General features: G+C 35.9%; 1 protein-coding gene across 9 annotated transcripts in view; it reads right to left on the bottom strand.

The window, feature by feature from the left end:
- NBEA (neurobeachin) overlaps positions 1-18,294 on the bottom strand; it is an 829,579-nt gene that overhangs the window by 522,941 nt on the left and 288,344 nt on the right. For all 9 annotated transcript variants that reach the window (XM_056794740.1, XM_056794741.1, XM_056794743.1 and 6 more), the window contains one exon: positions 7,596-7,703. In XM_056794740.1, the coding sequence (XP_056650718.1) occupies positions 7,596-7,703 (108 nt within the window). The remainder of the gene's footprint in view (positions 1-7,595; positions 7,704-18,294) is intronic.

The raw sequence follows: 18,294 nt of genomic DNA, 5'->3' as shown, positions 1-18,294 counted from the left end.
TACCCAGGAATGTTATAGCCAAATTCAAGAACTATCAGACCAAGGAAAAAAATATTACAAGCTGCTAAGAAGAAGTCATTCAAATACCATGGAACCACAGTTAGGATAACAGGATCTGGCTACATCTACATGGACAGAAAAGAAGGCATAAAAAATAATATTCTGGAAAGCGAGGGAACTAGATCTACAACCAAGAATCAACTACCCAGCAAAACTGACTACATTCTTGCAAGGGAAAGCATGGTCATTTAATAAAATAGAAAACTTCCAAGCATTCGTAAGACCAGACTTAAAACAGAAAATTTGATGGCCAAATACAGAACACATATATGAAATAAGGAAACATGCTAGATGGATAGGAGATGATAAAATTATAAAACCCACTAGGAATCTCCCCAGGGCCAGTAAAACACAACTCTGAAAATTTGTAAAAATAAGTTTATTAATGGTAGCAAAATGATGAATAAGTCCTAAATCTATCCAGCTATATCTCCTCCCACCAATCTATGCCTTCCCTCATGGGAGCAACTCAAAAAGATATAATCTAACCAGAGAAGTTGATAAGTAAAGAATGGACAGTCCTGGAGAAAAATATAACCAAAGAAAGTGAGAAGTAAAGAATGGGCAGTCCTGGAGAAAAAGCATCTGCTATGATTGGTAGATGTGAAAATTTAGGGGAGGTGACACAAGAGAAAAAGATCTTTAAAAAGAGGAGTTTTGGAAATTCGAGATTCATTTGTTGAGATATTTGGGCACTGACTCAGAGGAGTGACTGGAATACAGACACCTAGTCTTCTTTTAGACTGACACCATTGGTGAGTGAAAAGCTGACTTAGTGACCCCACCTTTCTGGAGGCATGAAGCCTCCAGGTAAGGCCCATAGTTCTTGAGACTCTCTTCCCCTGTGACTTAGAAATTCTAACTGGTATAAGAAGAAGCCAGAGTTTTCTCTCTCTCTCATTCCTTAATATCTTCCTTCGATTATAAATATTGTAAATAAACTACCATAAATTCCATTTACTTTAGTAATTCATTTTTGGATTTAGAAATTAAATCCTTGGCGACCACCTAAATAATATATTATCAGTCCAACAACAGTTTAATTTTAACACAGCCAGAAAAAGGCAGTAACAGAGTCAGGAGGTCATGAGACCAAGGTGGGGTAATGTCCCCTCCACTGGTCCTTGGTAATCCCCCCTGGGTGGCCCAGGAAAAATAGAAAGCCACAACTGGCTCCTGAGATGTGATGCATAAGAGTTAGTAGGCAGAGAAAACCTTTGATAAATTGAGGCAAGAGTGGATTTTGTTCTTCTCTTCCAGTTTTGTTGCAGGCTGGACTTCCCTGTGAGTGTGGCTAGGGGGCCCTAATGGTGGCCACAGAACAGCAAGGAACATGGAGCAGTGAGGAAAGTATATCTCTCCTACTTTTCCACCTTTTTTCCCCTACTACTTTTGATTACTAAAATTACGCATTTACAGCCAGTCTCATAATTTTCCCTCTTATAGCATTTAATTTTATCTTCTATCTTCTTCTCCCAAATAAACATCCTAAGTCCCTCTAAATGATCTTCTGTTAAGGTTAAAATTTTGAGTCTGGCCATAGATTTTAATATATTTTTTTATATTTATATTTTATATTTTTTTTAAATCAGAAAGGAGAGGATGAGAGTAGACCTAGGACACGGATTATTTCTAAAGAATGGGTATAAGCCTCCATTTTGTTGACTAAGGAAAAATCTTCCCTCTTACCTCAGTAAGCGCCTAGTACCGTGATGCCAAACCTATGACATGCATGTCAGCAGTGACATGCATAGCCATTTTCAATGATATGTAGCTGCATGTGGCCATATACAGAGAAGTATGGGGCCAAATGCCGAGAAGGACATTTTGTTTTTTTTTTCCCCTAAAAGTGACACTCTACCAAAATTATGCTCTTTTTTTTTGGTGAATTTTGACACACCAAGCTCAAAAGGTTGCCCATCACTAGCCTAGTGCATCTGATCTATTTCCATCCCAGAAGCCAACAGTCCCAAATCCGTTCAGGCCTTAGTTTATCTGACTTTCTCTCCACCATGTGACATGTCACACCTTATAAGCCAACTGTCACCCTTTCTCTGCCTGGGTCACCAAAGGGTCTTCTGGCTGGCCTCGTTCCCTACCTCAATTGCTGGCTTTTCCTGATGACTACAGGTGGCACCAGAGTTTTGATTTTATCTTTGTGATCAAAGTCCTTTTGATAATTTCCTTCATACATTTCAAAAAGCATTATTTCAAACCATTTTACCATCTTTGATGTCCCAGATCCAGCTCTGAAAGACTCTCCTAAATATCTCTTTCCAAATTGACATCAGACCATTAACCACTACATTATGGGTCCAGCTAGTCTATCAGTTTTGACTGTATATAATTGCTCTATTATCCAGTTTATATCTTTCCACTTTTCTCCAAAAGGAGAATGAGAGATTATCAACTGATTTTTAAATACTAGAAAAATATCTACAGCTTTCTCCAACCTATGAGTAATAATAATTAAAAAAAAAAGGAAATGACAATCTGGAGTGACCTATTCTTGATGAAGCCACACTGATTCTTTGTAATTATTTCTTTCTGTTCTATATTTTCAATAACTATTTCTTTAATTCCAGAATTTTAACAAGAACCAAAATTGAGTTTACTGGTCTACAATCTGCACATTTCATCCCCATCTTTTAAAATAAAAAAGATATTTTGCTCCAATTCTGGACTACAGCTATGTCAGCCAACAAGCATTTGTTAAGCACTTACTTTGTACCAGGCACTCTGTTAATCACTGAAAAAAACAAAGCAAGGCAAAAGCACCCTTCCTGGCCTAAAGGGACACGTATTTTAATGGGAAAGACAACATGCAAATAACCATGTACATACAAGTAGATACAGTATAACTAGGAGGCAACTGTGGCACTGAAGGATACATTTAAAAATGAAGACCAGGAAAGGTCTAACCTTTCCAGGTCTAACCTAACCAGAAGATGAGACTTGAACTGATTCTTCAAGAAGCTTTGGAAACTATATGGCAAAAGTGAGGAGAATACTACAGTCACAGGGTACAATCACACCCAGCGATGGAGAAAGATAAGGAAATGGAATGTCCTGGATAAGGAATAGCAAAGTGGGCCAGTAATGTAGGATTGTAGGATATATAGAAAGAGTATAAGAATAACAGAAAGATACATACAGACCATGTTATTAAGACTTTTAAATGCCAATTGGGTAATAGAAAGCCACTAGAGTTTACCAAGTAGAAAGATAGTATGATTTGACCTATACATTAGGAAAATCAGCTAAGTGAGGGATAAATTAGAGGAGGGATAGACAGAAGGCGAGGAACTAGAAAACTATTTTGCAATAATCCAAGTGAAAGGTTACAAGGACTTTGCCTGATGTGGTAGCTATATGACCAGAAAGGAACATGTGGTAGAAAATAAGATTTGACAATGGAGCAAATATGTGGGTAGATGAAGGAATTGAGGATATCACTGACGTTTTCAGCCTCAGTGAATAAGAAGATAGTTGTATCCACAGTGATAAGGAAATGTAGAAAATGGAAGTTTTGGAGAAAAATATATAATGAATTCTAGACATACTGAGTTTGAGATATGTCTTATAATTGTTGACAGATTAACAAAATGGCCTGAAGTTTTTCTGTCTAATACTAATACAGCTAGTTTTGTGGTGAAAGTTTTGCTTAAGGAAATTGTTCCCAGATTTGGTGTACCACTTAACATAGATTCTGATAAAGGATCTCATTTCACATGAGATATCGTGAAAAGAGTCTATGAGAATCTAGGAATAACACCTAAATATCATGTTCCTTATCACCCACAAAGTTAAGGTCAAGTGAAACATGTGAATACGGAATTCAAGAATATGGTGGGGAAAATTTGTGCTGAAACTCATCTAAAATGGCCAGATATTCTCCCCATAGCTTAGTTTTACCTACATACAAGACCAAAAGCAGATTTACATATATCGTCTTGTGAAATGCACTTTGGACATGCTCCATTGCAGGCAAAAACTTGTAAGACAGTATATACATCTCTCGTAGGAGGAGATTGTCAACTTGCTTCATATTTAAGTGCATTACAACAACGGCTTAGAGAACCCCATGATATGGAAGTATTGATCCAATCTGTCCATTGAATTATTCTCTTCATAATTTTCAACCAGGTGATATGGGTATATGTGAAAAATTTTGCAAAAACATCAGCAACTCAAGAGAATTAGGTAGGTGCTAATACAATTATTAGTTTCATCTTCTTCAGTAAAAATATTAAAAAGAGATTCATGGTTTCATTGTTCAGATATTAAATTAGCTCATGGAATTAATAATGAAAATGTACAAATTAATGAAGAAGAAAATGAAGAAGAAGAGTTTGTGGAAAACAGATTCATCAGTCAAATAGAGTCTGTAGTCAGAAAGATCAGTAAGGAGAGGACCATTTCGTGGAAGAGGAGGACAGAAAATTAATTGACATTGTAAAATACTGAAAGACTCCTAAATATTAAGCAGATAAAGACTTTGAAGAGAATTTTTAGTGAAGAGGATCAAGTGATTAATGGACTGATGGTTTTAAGGAATTTGGGTAAAGTAATGTAATATAACACAACATAGCATATATTCACAAGCATTTATTAATACATTTTACTACCACGGATTATGGAGAGGAAGAATTCTGCAAACCAGTTGAGAAGAGAAGGAATAATCTGAAGTTTTGATAGGTACATAGCATGCAACAGTAATAAAATACTAACCCAACAGTAACAATGATATAACACTAACAAAACAACATAACATAGTATGAATAACTACATAACAAAACATATACAAAAAAAACATATTTAGGTTACATTGAATCACTAGTTGAATAAGTGAAACAATGTATAACTAGGATACTAACAATATTATAATTAGCTATAAAGTAGTTAGTTACTAACAAAAAGAGTTAGCTACTTAGTAGAGGGATATAGAAAGACAAGATTTTATTAAGAGAGGGATTTATTAGTTAGACAGGATTAAAGTTTAAGATTGATAAAATAAAACGCTGAACTACACTACAAAATACATTTCAATAGACATAACATATATTGCATAACACATACGACATATCACATACCACACAAAATTATAAATACATATGTAAATAATGTGTATAATAGGATTTTAAAATTAATTGTATTATAGTGCATGTATATGTATATATGTGATATATTTGTAACACATGTATAAATATGAAGCATATGTATATACAGAATACATATATTGTATGTATTATATGTATATATGCACGTGTGTGTAAAATTTATGTAAATAGATCATGTATGTTTAATTTTATCTATTGTTAAATGTATTTTGCATAAGTGAGTTTGATGGTTTGGTTTAATTTTTTTTTTGTAAAATTTATGTGATGTGTTCATTGTATTTTTCAAAATTTTTTCTTTAAGTTTGATGTTTATACATTGCAATAGTAGTAGAATTTTCTGTAGTAGTTGATAATAGTAGTATGTTATTATTTTAATGTTTGTGCATGTATTTGTGTTTATCTTTTGGTCTTGATGTTATTTGCTTATTTTGCTTTTGCATATGTTTGATTTGTATTCTGAACTTTGTAATTGTTCATTGTATACTTTCCCCTTTTTCCTTTCCTTGATTAAATCCCTAGAAGAAGATAGTATTAGACAGGATAAGATAGTTGAGTGTAGGTTGTGTATTATTTTGGGTAGAAATTTTAGTTTAAGGAATATGTAAGTATATTAAGTGAACAAATGCCAAAATAGTGTTTTTAACACAATTTTGGCTTTGTGCAAAGGGGGGACTCTAGAAAGGGAATCGTGCAAGGCTGACTGACAGCCTTAAAACCAAGATTCCACAGAGCTGGCTGGGTCAGCATTCTAAGGCAGTTGGGAAACTGAAACCTGGCACTCTCAAACTGGGATGCAGACAGAGACACTATGTGGAAGTGAATCCATGAAGGAAATCAACTTTGGAACTGCCAAAGACTAGGATCATCTTTTAGGAGAGGTTGGGTGTGTGTTCTCTTTCACACTAATAGACAATGTGAGTGGGTGTGAACCTCCTCCCTCCTGAACCTTTTGAGGATTATTCATCTTGATACTGCAATTTGAAACAACCAAGGACTCTGGAGTTGTGAGAATCTGGGCCCTGTGGACTTTACTAATCCCTTTATCTTTTATTTATCCTTTTATTTAGTTAGGTTAAGGTTATTTAGAAAGGTTAAGATTTTAATATCTGGGTGGGTTAGAAATAAGTCACTCCCTGATTCCCCTTCCAAATTCCTTGTTCTTTTAGCTAATAAACTTGTGTACACACACACACACACACACACACACACACACACAATTAATTATCCCTTCTGTTTAACCTTCCTTAAAACCCTCCTTATTACATTTACCAATGTTTTTCCAAAATCATTGAAAGTTGTTCTGGAATTACATCTTTCATAACTTTGCTATACTAGGATGAAGCTCACTTGAGCTTACTGTCTTGAACTCATCAATGGCAGTTAGATGTTCTCTGTTCCCCCATTTATCTTGAGCACTAAACCTATTATCTATTTTTTATTCTTTCCACTCTGAAGATCATTCTTTTTAGAAGAGCAAATAGATTCAGAATAAGAACTGAGAATCTATTTTCCATCATCTTATCATTGACCCGAACAGGTTCCTTATTCCATTTTTTTATCCTCTTCTTTTTTCTAATAGTTATTCTTAAATCTCTTCACTTGAAGTTTCTCTCCTCTCTAACCAGCCTTCACAACTGCTAAAGTACAGATCTGGTACATAATGCCTCTGTTCAAAAAGCTAAATTAATTTTCACACTCTTCAGGGTAATGATTAAATGTTCTCTAAATCATAGCTTCAAAACTACCTTCTGTATCTTATTTCACATTTCTTCCATAACAATGCTACGATAATTCCCTTTTATTACTTAGATTTCTCAAATTTAAAAAATGTTCTCCATCATGTCTGTATGTTCTTCACATATGCATTTATTGAAATCTTTATTCTTCTTTTGAGGCTTATTACAAACATCACTGAATCCACAAACCCCCACCGTTAGTTCTCCCTGTTATTTTTTTCATGCTGTTGTACCACCCAATTTGTCTTTTCTCTCCAAGTTATTTAACTATAACCTAAATTTTTGTGTCCCAAAATGGTTTAGAAGAATGTGATCAATGAAGTCATGGTCATTTCATACAAACAGAATTTATCATTATATTCCATTTTTGACAGTACTTCATTTTTATCTGTATGCAATTTATGTTCGATCATAAAACCCACATTTTTCCTCTATAAGCACAATTTATAATAAATCTTATATTTGTTTGGGTTGAAACTTCAGTTCAAGACCCCATCATTGGCAGGAAACGGTTGACTTTAGGGTGATTAGGTTTTCTCCTACTTTTGGAAAGCATCTACTAAGGTGTAAATGGATTGTAATCTGGATAAGTGGAGGAAGCAACATTATAGATGAATTCATGGCTCGTTAAGTAATCAAAGTAGATTTTTTTCTGGTTAAAAAAAAACAAACAACTTACCACATCACGAAATACAACTGCACGCAGACGATTAATGTCTACATCCTGAAGAAGTCTATCAGGATCTTTAATAGGAGAAAGATTACCAGGGACACTTTCAAGTGGAGTCTAAAACAACAAACAGAATTTTAATGGTATCATTTATTTGAAAAAATAAAATTCTAACCATTGAGATCAACTATAGTTAGATCTGCATTATAAAATCTTATTTAAAAAATTCTTTCACTATTTTAATTTTTCCAATTATACATGTAATAACAATTTTTAACATTAGTTTTCTGAAATTCTATGTCCCAAATTCTCCCTCTTTCACTGAGACACTAAGAAATATGAAGATTGTACATGTGAAAACAAGTAAAACATATTTCAATATTGGTCTTGTGGTGGCAGAAAACTTTTATCAAAAACAAAAAACAAGGGATAGTTAGGTTGCTCAGTGGATAGAGAGCCAGGCCAGGAGAGAGGAATAACTGGGTTCAAATCTGATACTCCCTAGCTATGTGTCTCTGGTCAAATCAGTTAACCCTAATTGCCTAGCGATGCTTCTTCTGCCTTGGAATCAATATTTAATTTCAATTCTAATACAGAAAAATCTTAAACAAAAACAAAAACAAAACCCTTGAAGAAATAGTGAAAGAATAGTGAAAAATAGGATGTTTCAATCTGCATTCAGACTCCATCAGTTATTTCTTAAAGTTGGATAGAATTTTTCATTATAAATCCATTGAAACTGCCTTAAATTATTGTATTGCTAAGAATAACTAGGTCATTCAAAGTTGATCAGCATACACTATTGCTGTTCCCATATACAATGTTGTCCTGGTTCTGTTCACTTTACTTTGCAGCAGTTCATGTAAATCTTCCCAGGTTTTTTCTGAACTCATTCTGGTCATCGTTTCTTATAGCAAAGCAATCTTTCCATTACAACTCAGTACCACAACTTGTCTGGCCGTTCCCAATTGATGAATAGCCTCTTAATTTCCAATTCTTTCCCACCACAAAAAGAGCTGGTATGAATATTTTTCTACAAATAGGTACTTTTCCCTTTTTATTAAAAAAAAAAAATCACAACACCTACTTTAACCACAAACCTAGTAGTGGTATAATTGGATCAAATGCAGTTTTATAGTGCATTGGGCACAATTCAAATTGCTCTCTAGAATGTTTGGATCAATTTGCAACTCCATCAACAATGCATTAATGTCCCAGTTTTCCCACATCTCTAATATTTGTTATTTTACCCTTTTGTCATTTTCCTTTTCTGAAATATTAGTCAATCTGATAGGTGTGAAGTGGTACCTCAGAGCTGTTTTAATGTGAGTTTATTTTTTTATTTTTATTTTTTTTAATTAAAACATTTTTTTATTTAGAATATTTTTCCATGATTCTATGATTCATCATTTTTCCCATCCCTCTTTCCTCCCCACTCCTGGAGAGCTGACAAGCAATTCCACTGGATTATACATGTATCATTGTTCAAAATGTATTTCCATCTTATTCATATTTGCAATAGAGTGATCTTTTAACATCAAAACCCCAATCATATCCCCATCCAAACACATAATCAATCGATCATATGTTTTTCTTCTGCATTTCTGCTTCCACAGTTCTTTCTTTGGATGTGGATAGTGTTCTTTCTCATAAATTCCTCTGGATTGTCCTGGATCATTGCATTGGTGCTAGTAGAGAAGTCTATTACATTCGATTGTACCACAGTTTATCAGTCTCAACCCACAAACTTTTGTTTGGAAAATCATATTTTTCTTAAATCTTCTATTTGTTTTATAGCAAAAGGAGGAAAAGCGAGAAAAAAAGTTCTTCCTTTCCTACTGGATGAGAAGGGCCTACTCCCAAGTTCTATTTTCCTTTAAAAATTATGGCCAAATCTCGCTGCAGTTTCTTATTTTTAAAAATTACATTAACGTGCATTTATTTTCCCTCCCATCCACTTGGGGGAAGGAGGTGGGGAGAATAACCAAAATCCTTGCAATAAATAGGCATAGTTAAAAGTCCAAAGAGCACTGACAACTCATCTCTTTAGGGACCTAGGGGTAGCTGAAGGATTGGGGTATTATATCTATAATATAGGTGCTATAATTCAGGAATAAGCAAAGTGTGGCCCATGGGTCAAATCCAGCCTTTCTCCATTTTGTATGGTAAGCTAAGAATATGTTTGCATTTTAAAGTAAAGTGTCATTGTATTTAAAAATATAAAAACCATTTTTAGCTCAGAGGCAGAACAAAAACAGGCTGCTGGCCTGATTTAGCTCTCTGGCCAGAGTTTGCTAATCCCTATTATAGATTGTGAACTCCAACCAGTGCGTATTATTAGCTAGGCAATTAGCTTTGAGAAAAGATTATTAATTAGCTAGGCAATTAGCTTTTAGAAAGGAGTACTTATTAAGGTGGTACAGTAAGAGCAGTTGCTACAAAACAGGACCTCCCTCCCCAAAATTTGTAACACTTTTCCCCACCAATTGGGCCAAAACTTAGAGGACTCATGTGGTAAAAGGATAACTTACAGTTCCTAGAATACCTTTTACCCAAATTCCCAAAATGTAACCCTTAAGTATAGAATAACTGTTCTTTTCTTTTCTTTTTTTAATTTTTATTTGGTCATTTCCAAACATTATTCATTGGAAACAAAGATCATTTTCTTTTCTTCCCTTCCCCCCTCCCACCACCTCTCCCACAGCCGACATGCAATTCCACTGGGTATCACATGTGTTCTTGATTCAAACCCATTTCCATGTTGTTGGTATTTGCATTAGAGTGTTCATTCGGAGTCTCTCCTCAGTCATATCCCCTCCACCCCTGTAGTCAAGCAGTTGCTTTTCATCAGTATTTTTACTCCTACAGTTTATCTTCTGCTTGTGGATAGTGTTTTTTAGATCGCTGCAGATTGTTCAGGGACATTGCATTGTCACTTAATGGAGAAGTCCATTTCCTTCGATTGTACCACAATGTATCAGTCTCTGTGTACAATGTTTTCCTGGTTCTGCTCCTTTCGCTCTGCATCACTTCCTGGAGGTTGATCCAGTCTCCATGGAATTCCTCCACTTTATTATTCCTTTTAGCACAATAGTATTCCATCACCAACATATACCACAATTTGTTCAGCCATTCCCCAATTGATGGGCATCCCCTCATTTTCCAATTTTTGGCCACCACAAAGAGTGCAGCTATGAATATTCTTGTACAAGTTTTTTTTTCCTTATTATCTCTTTGGGGTACAAGCCCAGTAGTGCTATGGCTGGATCAAAGACAGTCTTTTATCACCCTTTGGGCATAGTTCCAAATTGCCCTCCAGAATGGCTGGATTAATTCACAACTCCACCAGCAATGAATTAGTGTCCCTACTTTGCCACATCCCCTCCAGCATTCATTACTTTCCATAGCTGTTATGTTAGCCAATCTGCTAGGTGTGAAGTGATACCTCAGAGTTGTTTTGATTTGCATCTCTCTGATTATAAGAGATGTAGAACACTTTTTCAAGTGCTTATTAATAGTTTTGATTTCTTTGGCTGAGAACTGCCTGTTCATGTCCCTTGCCCATTTATCAATTGGAGAATGGCTTGATTTTTTGTACAATTGATTTAGCTCTTTGTAAATCTGAGTAATTAAACCTTTGTCAGAGGTTTTTATGAAGATTGTTTCCCAATTTGTTGCTACCCTTCTAATTTTAGTTACATTGGTTTTGTTTGTACAAAAACTTTTAAATTTGATGTAGTCAAAATTATTTATTTTACATTTTGTGACTCTTTCTAAGTCTTGCTTGGTTTTAAAGCCTTTCCCCTCCCAAAGGTCTGACATGTATACTATTCTGTGTTCACCTAATTTACTTATAGTTTCCTTCTTTATGTTCAAGTCATTCACCCATTCTGAATTTATCTTGGTGTAGGGTGTGAGGTGTTGATCCAAACCTAATCTCTCCCACACCGTCTTCCAATTTTCCCAGCAGTTTTTAATCAAATAATGGATTTTTGTCCCAAAAGCTGGGGTCTGGGTTTGTCATAAACTGTCTTGCTGAGATCATTTACGCCAAGTCTATTCCACTGATCCTCCTTTCTGTTTCTTAGCCAGTACCAAATTGTTTTGATAACCACTGCTTTATAGTAGAGTTTGAGATCTGGGACTGCAATTCCTCCTTCCTTTGCATTTTTTTTCATGATTTCCCTGGATACCCTTGATCTTTTGTTCTTCCAAATGAACTTAGTTATGGTTTTTTCTAATTCAGTAAAAAAGTTTTTTGGTAGTTCAATGGGTATGGCACTAAATAAGTAAATTAATTTGGGTAGGATTGTAATTTTTATTATGTTAGCTCGTCCCACCCATGAGCAATCAATGTTTTTCTAATTGTTTAGATCTAGTTTTAGCTGTGTGGAAAGTGTTTTGTAGTTGTGTTCATATAGTTCCTGTGTTTGTCTCGGCAGATAGATTCCTAAGTATTTTATACTGTCTAGGGTGATTTTGAATGGTATTTCGCTCTCTAATTCTTGCTGCTGAAATGGGTTAGAGATATATAGAAATGCTGATTACTTATGCAGGTTTATTTTGTATCCTGCAACTTTGCTAAAGTTGTTGATTATTTCGAGTAACTTTTTGGTTGATTCTCTAGGATTCCTTAAGTAAACCATCATATCATCTGCAAAGAGTGATAGCTTGGTCTCCTCCTTGCCTATTTTGATGCCTTCAATTTCTTTTTCTTCTCTAATTGCTACTGCTAGTGTTTCTAGTACAATGTTAAATAATAGAGGTGATAATGGGCACCCTTGTTTTACTCCTGATCTTATTGGAAAGGCTTCTAGTTTATCCCCATTGAAGATGATGTTTGCTGATGGTTTTAGATATATACTGTTTATAATTTTTAGGAAAGGCCCTTCTATTCCTATACTTTCTAGTGTTTTCAATAGGAATGGGTGTTGTATTTTATCAAAGGCTTTTTCTGCATCTATTGAGATAATCATGTGATTTTAGTCAGTTTGCTGGTTAACATGGTCAATTATGTGGATGGTTTTCCTAATATTGAACCATCCTTGCATTCCTGGTATGAATCCTGCCTGGTCATAGTGGATGACCCTTGTGATGACTTGCTGGAGTCTTTTTGCTAGTATCCTATTTAGGATTTTTGCATCTATATTCATTAGGGAGATTGGTCTATAGTTTTCTTTCTCTGTTTTTGACCTGCCTGGCTTTGGGATCAGTACTATGTTTGTGTCATAGAATGAATTTGGTAGAACTCCTTCTTGGCCTATTCTGTCAAATAGTTTGTTTAATATTGGGATTAGTTGTTCTTTGAATGTTTGATAGAATTCATTTGTGAATCCATCTGGACCTGGGGATTTTTTCTTGGGGAGTTCTTTGATGGCTTGTTCAATTTCTTTTTCTGAAATGGAGTTGTTAAGGTAATTTATTTCTTCCTCTTATAGTCTAGGCAATTTATATTTTTGTAAGTATTCACCCATATCACCTAGATTGCCATATTTGTTGCCATATAATTGGGCATAGTAGTTTTTAATGATTGCCTTAATTTCCTCTTCATTAGAGGTGAGGTCTCCTTTTTCATTTTGGATACTGTCAATTTGGTTTATTTCTTTCCTTTTTTTAATTAGACTGACTAGTACTTTGTCTATTTTATTTGTTTTTTCAAAGTATCAGCTTCTAGTCTTATTTATTAAATCAATAGTTCTTTGACTTTCAGTTTTATTAATTTCTCCTTTGAGTTTTAGAATCTCTAATTTAGTCTTCATCTGAGGATTTTTAATTTGTTCACTTTCTAATTTTTTAATTTGCATGACCAATTCATTGACCTCTACCCTTCTTAATTTGTTAATATATGAACTCAAGGATATAAATTTCCCCCTGAGTACTGCTTTGGCTGCATCCCATAGGTTTTGAAAGGATGTCTCATCATTGTCATTTTCTTCAATGAAGTTATTAATTGTTTCTATGATTTGTTCTTTAACTGGTTTTGGAGAATCATATTGTTTAATTTCCAATTAATTTTCGATTTACCTCTCCATGTTCCCTTACTAATTATTATTTTCATTGCATTGTGATCTGAGAAAGTTGCATTTATTATTTCTGCTCTTTTGCACTTGTTTGCAATGTTTTTATGCCCTAATACATGGTCAATTTTTGTAAATGTACCATGTGCTGCAGAAAAGAAGGTATATTCCTTTTTGTCCCTATTTATTTTTCTCCACATGTCTACTAACTCTAATTTTTCTAAGATTTCATTCACTTCTCTTACCTCTTTCTTATTTATTTTTTGGTTTGATTTATCTAGTTCGGATAGAGGAAGGTTCAGATCTCCCACTAGTATAGTTTTTCTATCTATTTTGTCCTTGAGTTCCTCTAGTTTCTCCTTTAGAAATTTGGATGCTATGCCATTTGATGCATACATGTTGAGTACAGATATTTCCTCACTGTCTATACTGCCTTTTATCAGGATGTAATTACCTTCCCTATCTCTTTTAACTAGATTTATTTTTACTTTGGCTTTGTCGGATATCATGATTGCGACTCCTGCCTTCTTTTTGTCAGTTGATGCCCAATAGATTTGGCTCCACCCTCTTACTTTCACCCTATGTGTATCTACCTTTCTCATATTTATTTCTTGTAGACAGCATATGGTAGGGTTTTGGACTCTAATCCACTCTGCTATTCGCTTGCATTTTATGGGTGAGTTCATTCCATTCACATTCAGAGTTATGATTACTAGCTGTGTATTTCCCAGCATTTTGATTTCTGCTCCTTTACCTGCCTTTTCTTCTTTCACTATTTCCTTCTACACCAATGTTTGCTTTTGAACAGTCCCCTTTGTTCCCACCCTTATTTTACTTCCCTTTCTACTCCCCTCCCTATTTATCCCCCCCCTTATTTTCCCTGTAGTCTTTCTAAAATTAACCCCCCTCCCTCTCTTGTACTGCTTCCCTCCCCACCAGACAGTTTGTTACCCTTCTACTCCCCTATAGGGTGCAAATATATTCTCTGCCTCCAATGGATTTGATTGTTTTTCCCTCTTTGAGTCACTTTCAAAGCACGTAAAAGTTGAGTATTTCCTGTCTCCGACCTCTTTACCCTTCCAGTGTATTGATGTTCTCCCCCCTCCCACCATGAGCTTTTTTATGACATATAAATTTATCCCCATTTGTTTCTTTTCCCTTTCTTTTAATATTAATCTATTTTTAAGCTCTAGTTATATATATATATATATATATATATATATATATGCATACTCATGTGTATGTATTTTTGCATGTATATATCTATATACCTATTTATGTCTTGTCCTTTCATCCTATACAGTTTGTTGCTGTTCCCTTTTCATCCTATACAGTTTGTTGCTGTTCCCTCTAAGTATACTTCTTTTTGCTTCCCAGCTAATAACAACAGTTTTAAAGAGTTACCAATGACCTCTTTTCTTATAGGGATACATATCATTTTAACTTATTGAGTCTCTTTAAAAAATTTTTTGTTGTTTTTCTTTTTTCCCCTCTTTTTTAATTACCTTTTGATGATTCTCTTGAGTTCTGTGCTTGGACATCAAATTTTCTGTTCAGGTCTGGTCTTTTCTTTACGAATTCTTGAAATTCTTCTATTTTGTTGAATGACTATACTTTCCCCTGTAAGAATATAGTCAGTTTTGCTGGGTAGTTGATTCTTGGTTGTAGACCTAGTTCCCTTGCTTTCCGGGATATCGTATTCCATGCCTTTCTTTTTTTCAGTATGGATGCAGCCAGATCCTGAGTTATCCTCACTGTGGTTCCTTGGTATCTGAATGACTTCTTCTTGGCAGCTTGTAATATCTTTTCTTTGGTCTGATAGTTCTTGAATTTGGCTATAACATTCCTGGGTGTTGTCAGTTGGGGATTAAGTATAGGAGGTGATCTGTGGATCTATCAATCTCCACTTTTCCCTCTTGTTCAAGGATTTCGGGGCAGTTTTCTTTAATAATTTCCTGTAATGTAATGTCCAGGCTTTTTCTTTTGTCATGGTCTTCTGGTAGGCCAATAATTCTTAAATTGTCTCTCCTTGAATGATTTTCTAAATCCTCTGTTTTGTGAATGAGATGCTTCATATTTTCCTCAATTTTTCATTCCTTTGGTTTTGTTTTATAGTGTCTTGCTGCCTTGTGAGTTCGCTCGATTCAAGTTGTTGTATTCTGGTTCTTAAAGACTGGATTTCATCCTTAGTTTTTTGGTTGTCCTTTTCCTTTTGGTTGGATTTTCTTTGGAAGGCATCTTTCATCTGCTTTGCCTCATCTTTCATCTGCTTTGCCTCATCTTTCATCTGCTTTGCCTCATTTTCCAGCTGGTTGATTTTGGCTTTCAAGACACTATTTCCTGTTTCCAGATGACTTATCTTAGTTTTTAAGTTCTTTTCCCAATTGTCTTCAGCCTCTCTTAATTGTGTTTTGAATTGCATTTTGAGTTCTTCCAAAGCCTGTATCCAGTTCGCTGGGATTTCTGATTTTTCCTTTGCTGGATCCACCCCCTCTGTTTCATTTGCTCTTTGCTCATTACCTGTGCAGAAGCTGTCTATTGTAATTTCTTTCTTTTTTTTCTGTTGTTTGCTCGAGTTTATCCCTTCTTTGCTCCCCGTATTTGGCTGTGCTTTTGCTCCTCTCATTTTGTTTTGGTTTTGGGGTTGTCAGTCTCCCCTCTTGGAGCTTTGTCAGATCTCTTGGTACAGTCTCTAGGGGAGGAATGTTAGCTTCCCTGTCCTCTGGAGGCTTTTGATTGGATTGAGTTCAATTGGGTTGGGCTGTATGTGGTATGAAGCTCTGAGGCTCTGAAGACTCCTGGAAGGCTGGGCCACCCAGGCTCTCTCCAGTTCTCTCCAGCTGCTTCTCTAGTGTCCTCAAGTGCCTTTGACCGCCTCCCTAAACTCTGAGGAGTTCTGATGGGATTAGTTCAACTGGATTGGTCTGGATGTGCCCGAGGCAAGGGTGAGACTGGAGCCTGATGGAGGGACCCAGCCACCGCCCGTTTCTCCCTGGCTTCCTCCCCGCTGTCCAAGCTGGATGCTCCGAGCCCGCGCCCCGCTGCTCACAAGGTAGACCCTGCAAACCAGCACCTTTGCCTGCTCAGAGGTTCCCGCTGCTGCTGGGGGCTCAGCCATCTGGGTTGTGGGGGAGGGGTCCTGGGACCTTCGCTCTGCCTTCCCCTTAGCCCTGAGTATTCTCGGATTCTGGCTTTTGGGGGGGGGTGTACCTTTTGATTTGAGTCCAGAAGGAGGGTTCCCCGCTTCTGTCCTGTTGTTCAGATTGAATTTCGGTGCCCTAGGAGCATTCAGTCTGTATCGGTAAGGAAGGGTCTTCCATGATGTCTGAACTTTTGCTGCTTGCTAAACTGCCATCTTGACTCCGCCCCTAGAATAACTTTTCTCAATTTGTGTTTATTTTTAACAAAGTGATTTAGAGTATTTTTACATAACTAAAGATTATAAAATTTTATAAAGCTATGTTTTAAATTACTTTAAAGAACATGTTAGTGTGTCCTAGGATGCTAAGATACTGGATTTGATTATAGAAACACGATAAAAGTATAGAAGAGGGGAGCATCCAGTTGCAGGAGGGCTTTGGAAGCTAGGCAGAAGACTATGAAAAGTACTCAATGTTTACATTAGCTATATATTAGGTTTAATACTGAAAAAAATGTTATAAATACACTTGGCCAAATACAATTATAGTCATATCCAGCAAAGGAAATATCACAACACTATAGTTTGATGCTTGAATGGACATTAGAGGTCATTTAGTGCAAACACCCATTTTAAAGATGAGGAAACCAAGGCTCAGGATGGTTAACTTAATTACCAAAGTCACATAGTTAGTAAGTGGCAGAGTTGGAATTAAAACTCAGGTCCTCTGACTCCAAATCCTGTGCTCTTATTAGCATAGCTAATTCCTTAAGAACGATTTATAAATTTGAGATTAGTCAAATCCACCTCAGAAATTCAGTGGAGTTTAGTGATTATGTATTAATGATGTTAATATTTGTATACTTAGTTGTTGTTCAGGCTTTTCGGTCATATCTGACTCTGTGACTCCATTTATGGTTATCTTGGCAAGGATTTGGGAGTATTTTGTCATTTTCTTTTCCATCTCATTACAGATGAAGAAACTCAGGAAAATAGGGTTAAGCAACTTGGCCAGGGTCTCATAGTTAATAAGTGTCTTAAGGTCAGATTTGAATGAAGGAAGATAAATCTTCCTGACTCCAGGCCTAGCATTCTATCCAAGGTACCACTGAGGATCTGTGATCACATCAATATGAATTATCTTTCCATGTATAGAGATTATAAAGGGAGACCTTTTGGAATTTCATAGTTGATGGATAGGAGCTGGGGTGACAGTTTGGATAGCAAAGGATTGTGGGAAGAGAACCTTTGGCTGAGGGATATTCTAGAGAGCCCAAGGTTTCTGACTCAGGACTGAGAGCTGTGAAGTTCAGTTCTGAGTGACTAAGGGAATCCCCCAACGCTATGAGAGGACCCAGATTTCCTGCCTTTGACTTCTGGAGCTGTATTTCCCCAAGACCATTCTAGTGTTTCCTCCACCTGCCATCAAGGTCTCTGTTCCTGAGGAGTTGGAAAGGACTCACACAAAACCTGAGCCCAGCCCTCCTGCTTCTTCTTGGTCTTACCTAATCTTCACTGAACTGATTTAGTTTTAGTTTAAGATATAATAGCT

Source organism: Monodelphis domestica, chromosome 4 (assembly GCF_027887165.1).
Source record: "Monodelphis domestica isolate mMonDom1 chromosome 4, mMonDom1.pri, whole genome shotgun sequence".
Classification (NCBI taxonomy): domain Eukaryota; kingdom Metazoa; phylum Chordata; class Mammalia; order Didelphimorphia; family Didelphidae; genus Monodelphis; species Monodelphis domestica.
Note: the sequence above shows the minus strand (reverse complement) of the source record. Positions and strands in the feature narration are given on the sequence as shown.